This window comes from Mytilus trossulus, chromosome 9 (assembly GCF_036588685.1).
Source record: "Mytilus trossulus isolate FHL-02 chromosome 9, PNRI_Mtr1.1.1.hap1, whole genome shotgun sequence".
Taxonomy (NCBI): Eukaryota; Metazoa; Mollusca; class Bivalvia; order Mytilida; family Mytilidae; genus Mytilus; species Mytilus trossulus.
Window position 1 is genome coordinate 77,569,319 of NC_086381.1, and position 12,720 is coordinate 77,582,038.

General features: G+C 31.0%; 1 protein-coding gene across 1 annotated transcript; it reads left to right on the forward strand.

The window, feature by feature from the left end:
- Nucleotides 1–1,134: 1,134 nt before the first annotated feature.
- Nucleotides 1,135–4,267, forward strand: LOC134684211 (uncharacterized). The gene is made up of 3 exons (XM_063543482.1): nucleotides 1,135–1,272; nucleotides 2,544–2,627; nucleotides 3,576–4,267. The coding sequence occupies exons 2-3, from the start codon at nucleotides 2,577–2,579 to the stop codon at nucleotides 4,170–4,172; spliced, it is 648 nt and encodes a 215-aa protein (XP_063399552.1). The 5' UTR covers nucleotides 1,135–1,272; nucleotides 2,544–2,576; the 3' UTR covers nucleotides 4,173–4,267.
- The last annotated feature ends 8,453 nt before the right edge of the window (nucleotides 4,268–12,720 follow it).

Genomic DNA, 12,720 nt, shown 5'->3' on the forward strand with positions numbered 1-12,720 from the left:
AAATATTTAAACTGATTGTTCATGTATTTTAACAATTATTTGAATCACTGTTTTTTGAGCACTAACATTGATTACTCATACCGATTTTAGTCACAACTTTATGGAATTTTCTGTATTTTTAAAACGCTTGTCTAAAAGTCAAGCGCAAATGATAGGTGCAATTTTGACGAAAAGTCCGTTTTGTATATAAAATTAAAACGTCGACTGTCAATGAGACAAAAAAAATACCAGAGGAACATTTAAACTCATAAATTGAAAATGACCTGACAACGCCAGGACTAAAAAGGAAAAAAAGACAAATAATAGTTCACAAAACACAACATAGAAAACTAAGGAATAAGCAATGCGAATCCCACCTAAAAATCTCAACGAGAGACAAAATGATACAGAAATTACAGCTTAAGACCAACGTATTACCTTCAACAATGAGCCAAGCCCGTACCACATAGTCCGCTTTACAAGGCCCCGAAATCATAGATGTATAACAATTCAAACGAGAAAACTAACGATCTGATTAATATACCAAAAAAATAACAAAAAATTATCTGTAACACAGAATCAAACGACAACCACAGAATTACAGACCCTTGATTTCGGACAGGCACATACACGCTTACATGTTAACGGGATCTCAATCATCCCCTAATCTGGAACAGTGGTGTTACAGTAAGCTGTTAACAGACATTCTAGAAAGATTACTGAATAGATGACTGCCCTGGGGGTAACAATACAACAGCATTGGAATATACTTACTCCAAAATAAAGAAAATAATGTGAAATTGTTGCGTTCAAAATACTTTTCGTCATTTACCTTCATCGATGAATGATCAACCCGACAAATTAATTTGAAAACTAAGAATATATAAGTTGTAAAATGTCACTGGGAGAGGCTTACAGTCTTTAAAATGCAGAAGACGTTGTATTTTGTTTGGTTTTTGTTTGTTTGAAGAAGTGGTATAATTATGTACGAAGATCGTCAATTTCATATACTCTGTAGCCGTAGATATTATATGTTGTCCTTCGTTTTTTTTAATGCGTCCATTGATCTAAAAATAATATATATGCTTATGTATATAGGCTGAATGCTGTGGTGTTGGGACCTACATGCCGGACTCATTTATGTCATCGGATTGGTATATAAGCCGGCGGGATTCGAACTCCCAACGTATACCGGTACAGTGTTGTAAATCTCAGACAGATGTGTATCCATATACAAGTCAATACGACACGGACTGTACATATAATCTATTTAACGGTTATTACCATAGTCAGGTAGGAGTTATGTTACAGGTTTAACAAAATCGTCTTATCTGTAGTTGCCTTAGTAAAGGTTCTAAGTTTACCCAGAAAACTTAAAGCTTACTATAGACACGATAGAACAAACTTAAATTACATTTTGAAGTTTCCTAAATCAGTGGTGTTGTTCGAATTGTTTTCAAATATTGGTTCGATTTTGGATTTGACGACTCAATGTAAATACGATTGAAGTTATCGATAATTTTGTTTTGATACTTCGACATTTACACCATTTAACTTCTGCTTTATGATACTGTTAATCGTAATCGTCCCACTGAAATGGTGCGTATTATCTCGTTTTAAAGTGTGAAAACTCGGAATGGAACATAAAAAAAACCCAAAAATTTCAGAGGTTGGGAAAGCGACTTATTTGAAAAAGACAATTTTTCCACATTGACCTACGGTCTAAAAGGCCGTATTGACATCAAAAGGACAACGCCAACGGAACTGATCAATCTATTTCAGGAATACTAGCTTATATATTATATAAACAATTTAAAAAAAGACCTGCTTTATGTAATGTCCAAGTAGTCAAACAATTTATATATTCATTTCATTAAAATCCAGACTTTGTGGTATGATTGCAAATGATATACTTTGATAAGAGAGACCCAATGAAGTAGATGTAAGAAATCATAGGTTACCGCACGTCCTTTAACAACGATCCAAACCAATATATCAATCCATCGAGAAAAAACTAATGCCAAAGTGTATGTACAAAAACAATAAAGAAACACAAAATTCGATAGACAGCAACCAAACACAATACTCAATGGGAAATGTCTTAAAAGATGCACATATAGAAGTGGCGGGTTTTAATATGTTTGCGATTTGTCGATCCGTCATAAACATGGGACAGTTCCGATACATCACTTTTGTAAAATATGATTTGATCAATCGAATCGATACAAATGACAAACGCATTCAGATTGAAACAAAGCACCGATCTAAGAATTCGTTGCCTAAGAAAAAGAAGCATAGATATAATATGAAAAAAAATGTAAATTGATAAGTGACTCGGCAAAACTCGCTCCATTGTTCCAATAGACATTTGTATAGCACAAACCATGTTTAATACAAACTCAAAACAATAATAACAAAAAAATACTTTCAAAAAGTTTTGTTTTTATTAAGAGAAAAAGAAAGGAATTTAAATCATATATATGCTATAATTTTGATTAATTTAAAAAAAAGTATTGAATGATTGCACATAAAAGATAAATAAATAAAAAACAAATACATTTTAGGGATGTGATTCTGTAATTGAAGATAGATTAAAAATGTACAGCACACCGTTCTTTGTGTTCATGGCAGTCGTCATTTTAGCCGAGGTTTGTAAGAAAAGTGCACTTTTTACGATATTGTTTTCCATATCTTTAAAGAAAATGAAACACAGAGAAGAAAATGAATAATCGGAAACTAAGCTGGATAATTAGACCGGTAAAGATCGTCACAAAACAAGAAAAAAACAGCAGAGAAATATATTCGAGGGATGTTACATCATGTAATTCTTTTTAAGAATTCTTTCATTCAAGCGGATGCATCTATCCGTCAACACATTATGTTAAAAAGGTGTACGAAAAAGGAGTATTTCATAGTAAAAAGGTCGCAATTCAAAACGTGAAGTGATATGAGTGTCAATGAGAAAACTCTCCGTTATAACAAATATTGATCTTTACTCATCCTCCAATGATATTCCAAACCCATACCATTTAGTTTGTCAAGTAGGTTTTTGGTCATGCAATACAAAACAAGTAATTTATTACAATACATTAGTTGCAACACCTTAATGTTAGGAGACAATGGTAAGTATTCGGGTGTATTTAATACTAGAATTATCTGATGAAGGTCACATGTGCTTTAGAAAGGCACACAAATTAGGTTCCCCTTTTGGGATTCGTGTGGTTTCTCATGAAAAGGAAATTTTCGCGAAAAAATCTCATAATCCGTGGTCATCTATGAAATATCAAACTTTACGCACATTTGCTGTGTAAGTAAGGGAGTTTTTTTTTTATCTATTATCTCATTTTTGTATACACTAACGACTCTGTAGTTATTTTTACACAATATTGTACGATTGATATGTAAATGTGCCACTAGAATATTGTGGAAATTATTTTGTTAAAAGAATATAATACTAGCTAAAACATCGAATAATCAGACAATGAATATATATTTAGAATATAAATGGGTTAGTATTGGATCCGTTTTTGACATAGTCCTGTTTGTTTTACTACGCTATTGGATTTAATTGCAATAAAAAAATATTGTCATTTCAGATATCGTGTATAGTGATGACACTATATGACGCTGTTCGCCTACCATCTGAACCTAATACTATGCATCTAGAAGAGAAAGCAAATGAAGGAAAGATAGAATTGTTAGGAGTAGATGAAAAACCCTCTTCAAAACCTACAAGCACTGTTTCTGATAAAAAAGATAAGAAAAAGAAGAAAGAAAAAGAAAATTCCGGAAAAGCTGCAAAAAGTGAGCGGAAGCAATCAATTGAAAAACAAAAATCATTCGTTAGGCAAAAGACAGATGAAACTGAGAAAGTTAAAGACAATATTGACATACAGTCGTTGGAAGAGACAAAGAAAGAAAATGAAAAAATGAGAACGAATACTGAGGAAAAAAATGATTCAAAACATGTCAATAAAACAGAAAACACCAACGATGACGAAAAAGAGGAAATGGACTCAATAGATCAACATAAAAACGACGAAACAGTCAACAGACACCAAGAAAGAGAAGATAAAACAATGAAAGACACAAGTATACAAATCAATGAAGAACCACCTTCAGATAGAACCGAATTGAAAGACAAAGTAATAGAAGATGTTAATGCCGAAGATCTAGTTGAAGAAGACTTTTAGTGTTGAATTCGCGAGACGAATAATACATTACGCTATATACTCGTCATTATATAAAATTCAACTTGTAACATTTGGAATTGGACTTTTAAACTATAAGCTGTCAACTAATATAAAATCACGTTTTCAAATTTTTAGATATATATATATATAACATCTTCATGCCTTATATATCATGTATTGTAGTACGCCGCTAGATTAAAACTGACGTGGAAAGGTAACATACAGCCAGCGAAAGCTCTTTTTTTGAGAGCCCAGCTGGTCGTGTGGTCTAGCGGGACGGCTGCAGTGCAGGCGATTTGGTGTCACGATATCACAGTAGCATGGGTTCGAATCCCGGCGAGGGAAGAACCAAACATTTGCGAAAGCAAATTTACAGATCTAACATTGTTGGGTTGATGTTTAGACGAGTTATATATATATATATATATATATGTTACAGTGAATTTGTATAATCAGGGATTATGTAGAATCCCTGATTTTTCAGGGAATATGTAGAATCTCTAAAATCATTAATAATTATATATAATCCCTGAGAATGACCAGTGATTTTACATACTCAACATTTTAATAATTATTCTACAAATTCCCTTATATGATTTCAGGGATTATGAATAATTTAATGGTCTTTTGTTTGATAAACAAAATTAATATAGACAAATTATAATTTTAAGTTTCTTTCATTTTCCTTGCCAGATAAAATAATTTTGCTTTTAAACACAGAGGATGATCTAAAAGATATAACCAACACAAGGTTTCGAGATATAGTTGAAGACCTCAAAATTAAAAATATTAACCTTCCCTTTATAACGATAGCTTTACATGTATTGTTTGTTTATTAAAAGCCAGCGTCAAGTTGATATTCATGCTCTATTTGTAAATCCACAAAGCATGGTATTTGTGATACATGTAAGGCAAATGGTGAAGAGGATTATGAAATAACTGTTTTGTGTGTTTTTTTTGTTGTTCATAGAACAATTTGCAAGAAATTCAAACTGTGAGAACTTAGGCATCTAAATGTATAGAAAAACAGGCAGAACTTGGGATTGACAAATAGAACAAACTTTAAGAGAAAGCTTGCATATTATTGAATATTTATGTTGCGCAATACTTGCGTTTCATGAGTAGAAAAAAATGTTTGATTCACTGTAACATATATATATATATATATACGATATATTGATATACATGTATTATTGTGTGCAACACATATTTATAATAAAAAAAAACAATAATCACGTCCTTCAAAAGTTTAAAGCGATAACACGTCTTAAGAATGGAATATTTGCCAATTCCCGTAATTGACCTTGTAATTAAAAATACCCGTTTTAGTTGTCTCCCTTATGAGGGACATTAATGGTTTATTTGAAACGGAGAGCTACCAGAAAGAGCAAATTTACCTGTGCGTAATGTGAGAAATATTTCAATTACATTTAGTTTGTTGTAAAGCTAAATACTTTTTACAGAAAATATTTTTCATGACAAGTTAGAGAAAACGCCGATACATCATTTCAATTCATCATCCTTCGCATTGGCAAAAACCAATTCTGTCCGGTATGGAACCAGTCTACGATTGGCAAAGGGAAGTAATTAGTTTTAAGAGTGTTATAACAAAATTAAATCGGTAATTGGCAAATGGACTTTTGCCAAATGTTTTCCTGATTTATGTTGCAATAAAACAATTCAGAAGCAAATAGCATCATTTAATAATTTGGCTTTAACAATAAGTCAAATACTGAACAGTGCAGTTCCATTCCTAATTTTATGTTCCAAACAAAAGTTCCGTATATTTTCTTAGTGCAACAGATATAAAAATATTGATTTCAAAACGTTTTTAAAAGAAAATGTAGTTTCAAGTATGAATTTTGATTGATTTTATCTAACAACATTTTTATTCTGGTGTGTGCCTTGTTTTATAGAATTTGTCAGATAATGAGTCTTTAACAGTTTTAAGGACACTAGTAGACATGAATTAATCCTCGACGTTAAAAAAACAGGAATTTCAAGTTTTGTGTTTTATAAAAGGAAACGTATATACTAATTGATGTTGGATACGATATATTAATATCTTGTGTTAGATAAAGGTCATCCGTAGAATAAACATATTTTTATGTCACACTTAAGGTGATATCGTTAACATCATACAAACAAAACCTAAACCATTAAGACGAATGTCAGTGTCATTTTTAAAAAGGAATACGAAGATTTATTAAAGCAACCAACCGAATAACGGAGGTAAACTAAGATGTCAACACAAACATGTTTAAAGATTTTTTTACAGGAAAAGAACAATATGTTTACTTACCAATAAAAAAAGGAGGATAGAAATTCGGGACCTTGTGCCTTAAAATCACGAGCCAACATTTTACACCACAGGACTGCAAAACTCTTGATTGGTGTAAAATATTAGAAAAGGCATTGTATTTCAAAATTTCCAAAAATTTGTAAATAGTTACTAATTTATAAATATGACCATATCAATGATGTTTCAAGCGGTCGTAATTTATTCGAGAGGTATAATATCTAAAAAAAATAAAACAAATTGAAACAGTTAATGTATAATGTTTTCATATAATTCATATTAACACAGAGGTGCTTACTACTAGGCTGGGGATACCCTGGGGGAATAAAAACTCCACCAGCAGTGGCATCAACCTAAGGGTTGTAAATATACTAATCACAGATTCCAGAATTGAATATTTATGTTGCGCAATACTTGCGTTTCATGAGTAGAAAAAAATGTTTGATGCAAAAATTGGTCCAATTTATTGAGCGCAAGTTTCGTGGAAAGCGGCAATTTTTCTTATTTATTGTGTTTTAGTGTCCTGTGTGACAAAGAACTCGGAAGTCTATTTGTTATATAACTCTTGACTGGCATGTATTTAAATGTAATTAGGCTCATATTTCACGTTAGTTCGTATAAAACACGTAATATATCAACAAATAAGACATTTAAATTGACAAGCACATCACTGCTAGCATCAAAATATTATTTGAGAAATGGAGAAAATAAATCGAGGACGATTGACTATTTCAGCAAATATACTTTTGACAGCATCCTTAATAACCAGGGTAAGTTATACATATATATGTTGTCTGCTAAAATAATGTACATATCACTTGTTTGATACTTCTGATTGTGGGTTATTAGTCCACGAAAATATCATCAATCCGGTAGCCAGTCCTTCGGTACTGGCATGACAATACATATACTGTATTATGTATATTTTCTGTGACAGAATTGAAGAAATACACTTGAATCAAGGAATATGTCTCCTGAATGAAAGGCTCTAGTTTCTGGAACTGTTTTTGCTTAACTATTGACCTTTGTTGTATGATCAGTATAACAATTTGAAAATTAGATATTTTGGATTTTCAAATATGTTTGTCTCGAACATCACTGACGAGTCGTTTATTGTCGAAATGCACATCTGGAAGTGTAAAATAAGTTTCATTAATAATTAAAACTCCAATGACAGAAAACATGAAATTGAATTAAGTTGCATTTATAAACACAGCTCTGCTAACTGAGATTGTAATATAAACTTAATTTTTAATATGTTGAAAATCTTGGACGGCTTTTAAACGTCAATCACAATCTCACAAAGGAATACACAACATAGAAAATTTTCCATCCTCAATAGAGACCATTGATTCGAAAGTTGTGTTTTGAAATAGTTTAAGGAAAACTCAAAATAGGCATAATGTTGAAGGGGAAGATATCGTTTTACGATTTTTACGTTAACTATGATTCTCAAATTTTTGTTTTGTTTTCAGATAGATACGTTGTATACAAAAAAGTATAGGACCGCCCTATGAACATTTGTGCATGATTTGGTAATAAGATATGGTTTGGTGATAAAAAAAACCAAATCTATCGTTTGTTTCTATCATTTTCGTATTTAGTATATTTTTATTTAGTCCAAAAGTAATGAAATAAATGTAGGACAATAAAGGTATAATAAGTGCATATTGTAAATACTGCATAGAACGGTATTATATGAAGTTATGCAGAACAAACGAAAAGTCTCTGGGGGGAAAAACACGCATGTTGATGAACCGAGGAGTACTTATATTGCTTCAAAGTTGACTGTTAAAAAAATTTCAAATTCTAGAATATTTGAAATCAAAAGCTAGGTCATAAACCAATTACAGTGAGTTAAGTTTGAAGGAAACTCAGGCAAACATACTAGATCTATTACATGGAATTTTGTTTTCTTCATCCACGGTCAAAATCTATTTGCTCAGAACGGAAATACCAGTATCATTTTTATTAGAACGTATTGTCAAATTCACCAATTCCCACAATTAGGTATACTAGTATTAACCAAGACAAAAAGGAGAGAGAACCCCTCTCCAATGATGGTACAGCTAGCATGAGACAAATTTAATCTAAACTGACCCCCCAAAAGCTGGAATGTTCTTTTTCTTCTTACACAAACCTGTTACGGCAGAGATATGACAATAAGACAGTTTATTCTTAACATCACGAATTGGATGTCTCAAACAATAAGCGACATTTGTTCGCATAATAAGAACTTAAGGTACTAGCTATTTATTCTTTTAATATATTAAGTCCCTTTTATTGTTCCATTTGCATGTGTACCAAGTCAGGAATATGACAGTTGTTATACATCCGTTTGGTGTGCTTAATTGATTTTGCAATTTGATTAGGGACTTTCCGTTTTGATTTTCCTAGGAGTTCGTTTTTGTTTTTTACATTTAACGTTTTTGTGGTGATTTAAGGCGATACTTTCCCTGTATAATACGTGGATCGTTTTCTACTTGTTTTAAGATATAAGTAGAAGAAAAAGTAATAAACATTCGAAATAATTCTGAATATACATTTTAAGCATTACATAGTATAAATAAATTAAAACTGCTTTTTTGTATATTGTACACAGACTTTTTTTTTTAAAAGAAGACGGATGGAAACGACCTTGTTATTTTAGAACTTCAGGCTTTGGTGACTTTTTTGTTGATAACAAAGAATATTGTAAAAATAGAACACGGATGTTTATGAACCAGATTTAAATTTAAATCCCGATTAATCGTTTCTAAAACATTAAATATTGTATCACTTTAGAAATAAATTTTTTTTCCGAAATCAATTTCAATTATGTAGGAATATTTAACTTACATTCTGTTTTGTTTCTATATATATATATTTAAATACGTATATCAATTGATCTAAATCTTTACCAAACGGAGACCAAATCATACGTTAGAATCTATCCGTAATGTTTCTTAAGGAATTTACGAAAAAGGGGTGAACAGCGCATGATTTGAAACTCAGTTTTCAAACATGTTAAATGCTGAAGATATTTAAGAACATTTTACCATGAAATGTTTAAGCACTTTTAATGAAATGCTATGCACATATAACTTTAATATCAAATAAATATTATTTAACAAGAACTTCCAATTCAATAGAGCTCTCCCTTGAATGGTTTATCCCCCCCCCCCCAAAAAAAAAACCAAACTCCGTATATTTGTTTTAGAAGGATGAAAATGAAAACATTCTTTGTGATGGCCAATAGGTAATATGTATTAATGAAAAAGGGAATGGTCTATCATGTGTTTGGGAAAGGTGTATGCGTTTTAATGGTACATTATCGTGTTTGACTAGATGTAGAAAATGACATGGTACTAGTATATGATGCAATAGGATAAGATAAAAAAGGGAATGATGTCTGATGCTGATGTTTTAATGAAGTTGAATAGTTTTTACAATTTCAAGACTATCATTTTTGTATTACAGACTTTTACTTTTGGATTCATGATGATGTTGATATTAATCAAGATTAACAACGATATTTTAGACGAAGATGTTATCAAAATTGTCGACATGCATATATTATCTGGGATGCCATTAGGAACAACAGTTAAATCTATTATATTTTCTTTCATTGGAGTATTCCTCTTAGAATTGATTACTGGTATTTTTGGAATATGGGGAGCTATTGGACGAAAAAAACGAATACTGGCCGTTGTAAGTACAACTGGTATCCTGCTTACTATATAACCCAAAGTATGTCAGATTATAATACTATAAATGCATGACATATTTGGATTTACAACCTCCCCCGCAACCCACCATATATACAAACCTCGGAGAGATATGTCTTTGCATGTGCTACTTCAAATCGAGTAAAAGTTAAAAATGTCAAGAATCCTAAAGCTAAAAATTAAAAAAGCGATGGTTTGTATTTTTTTAGGTAAGGTGTAGCAATATATAAAACGATTTTTAGTTATGTGCATAAACTGATTTTGTGTCATAGATGGATACCAAATATAATTTGTTTTTTCTACTAGTTAAGTCTGTTCTTAACATTCTTACAAAATATTGATAGCACACAATCTGATAACAAAGATACATGATGTTGGCTCTCGATTCACACTCTAACAAAAGCTGAGTATTTCAACCTTTCAAATGATCAACATTTAAAAACAATCGAAATCTCATGCGGTTATTGTATTCAAGAGCACATTAACTATAAAACTTCTAGAAAATGCTGATGATTATGTAGTTAGTTATCAAAGGTACAATACCTATAATTCAATACGCCAGACGCGCGTTTCGTATTCATAAGACTCATTTGTGACGCTCAGAACAAATTGGTATAAAGTAAAACAAGTACAAGGATAATTTAATATTTATATTAATCAATTACATAGGATACTACACACTTATATACTTCAATTCATTATAAATTCAGTTTGGAATGGACAACTCAATTTAGAATATTAACCTCCTACGGGAATTAATGTCAATTTACTTTTAGTTTTAAAACTATGTATTTGCTGAAATATGCAAAAGGGATGTTACAAATTTAATCAAACTTATTTAGTCTCAAATAGAATATTTACAAAGCATGCATACAAACAATAATTTATATATATCTATAATCTTGAACTGTGAAACGATGATGTGTGATGATGTTAATAGTTGTACACAATTATTTGCACTTTAGTGTGATAAATTTCACAACTAGAAACATCTGAGACTCTTAAATGAATTCATATAATTTCTTTCATTTTCATCATAGTTAAGGACATATGAGAGGAGTTTAAGATGTTCAAATTAGTGGAAAATTCTTTGGTTACCAGTTCAAATTATAAATATAATGGTTCTTATATGGACCCATAGCACCACATCTTTAAGACGGATCTGAAATAATATTGACTCTGTTAGGATCATTATTCAAAACAGAGGCTAAGCACCTCAGTTGTGAAGAAATAATGTTCAGTGTACGATTGCCAAATTCATAATGTTTTTGAATTAAATTTAAGATTTTATAAGTCCATATAATTACAAAATCCTCCCAGAAATACGTTGCTAACACCAAATGGATAGGTTTGTATATATATCAAATTGATTATTTATTGCAGAACGTCTTAATGAGTTCTATCATGATAGTGGTCTATTTGATATACATAGTGCTTCTCTCTATTACATACGATAAGGTAAGTTACAAATATTTATCAGTGGTAAAAAGTGAGGACACAAATAGAACTAGCAATGATAAAAAATTTGGGTGTTTTATGAAAATATTTTTAGTTTGATTTTATCAATTCTGATAACACCTTTTGGAGCTGCTTTCGAGTTCAGACGAGGATTTGTCTGGTCTTTGTTTTTAAAGTTAATGAATTTGTTTCCCTCAGATTTTTTGTTATAGTTTAAAAAAATATAGCTGTTCTCCTGTTTTTGATTATAAAAAATATTATTCTTCCATATCAGAAAAGACTGTCAAGGTCATTACAGCACTTGAACTTTCGCAAAACGTACATATAGTATAGTGAGCAATTTGTTGTTTTTTCTACGTTATTTGGTGTAATTGGGATACAAACTACTGTTCTGTTCATTGTATTTTGAAATCTAATCGATGCTTATCAAAAATAAGTATTATTTCAATTAAGTTTGTTTCCCTTTGGAAATAAAATTGCTGCATTTCTCAGGTGTTTGAGTGTATTTGGAGAGAACTAATTATAATGGTTAATGCATTCATTTTAAGATTTGAATTATGGTGGAACTTATCTCTTTCTTCTTTTTTTTACAGAAAAGTAGCCTCAACGACACATTATCTTATTATACTTCAGCGTACCAGGCACAATTTCCTTATAACGCACACTACATATCACACACGTACTGGTACAAAACCTTCCCAAACTTTCTAAAAAAGGTGAGATATTGTTGTTTCAATATGGGATATGCCGTATCAAATTGAATAAACCAACAGTATTAAGTTCACAAAATAATTAAATACTAAAAAGGTATGGTACAAGTCTGAATTGTAACGTCTTTGAAACAATATGAGGCATGTTTTTCGATGAAATATACAAGTTCGCGGGTAATGTTGCTTCTGTATTACGTGTAACGAAAAAATACTTGCAAAATAAAAACAGGAATAGCATTTACCCTTCCTATTTATATAGAATTTGTTGGTACAAACTGGTAAAGTTACGACTTGTTAAACATCGCAAAGGTACAATATGGTAGAAGTTTGGCTTAGTTAACGTTGTATGATTTAATATTAGATTACACTGTAAA

Coding starts and splice junctions, on each gene's coding strand:
- LOC134684211 (XM_063543482.1), top strand. CDS start 2,577: ATGTACAGCACACCGTTCTTTGTGTTCATGGCAGTCGTCATTTTAGCC. Junction 2,628..3,575: donor CAGTCGTCATTTTAGCCGAG/GTTTGTAAGAAA, acceptor TTGTCATTTCAG/ATATCGTGTATAGTGATGAC.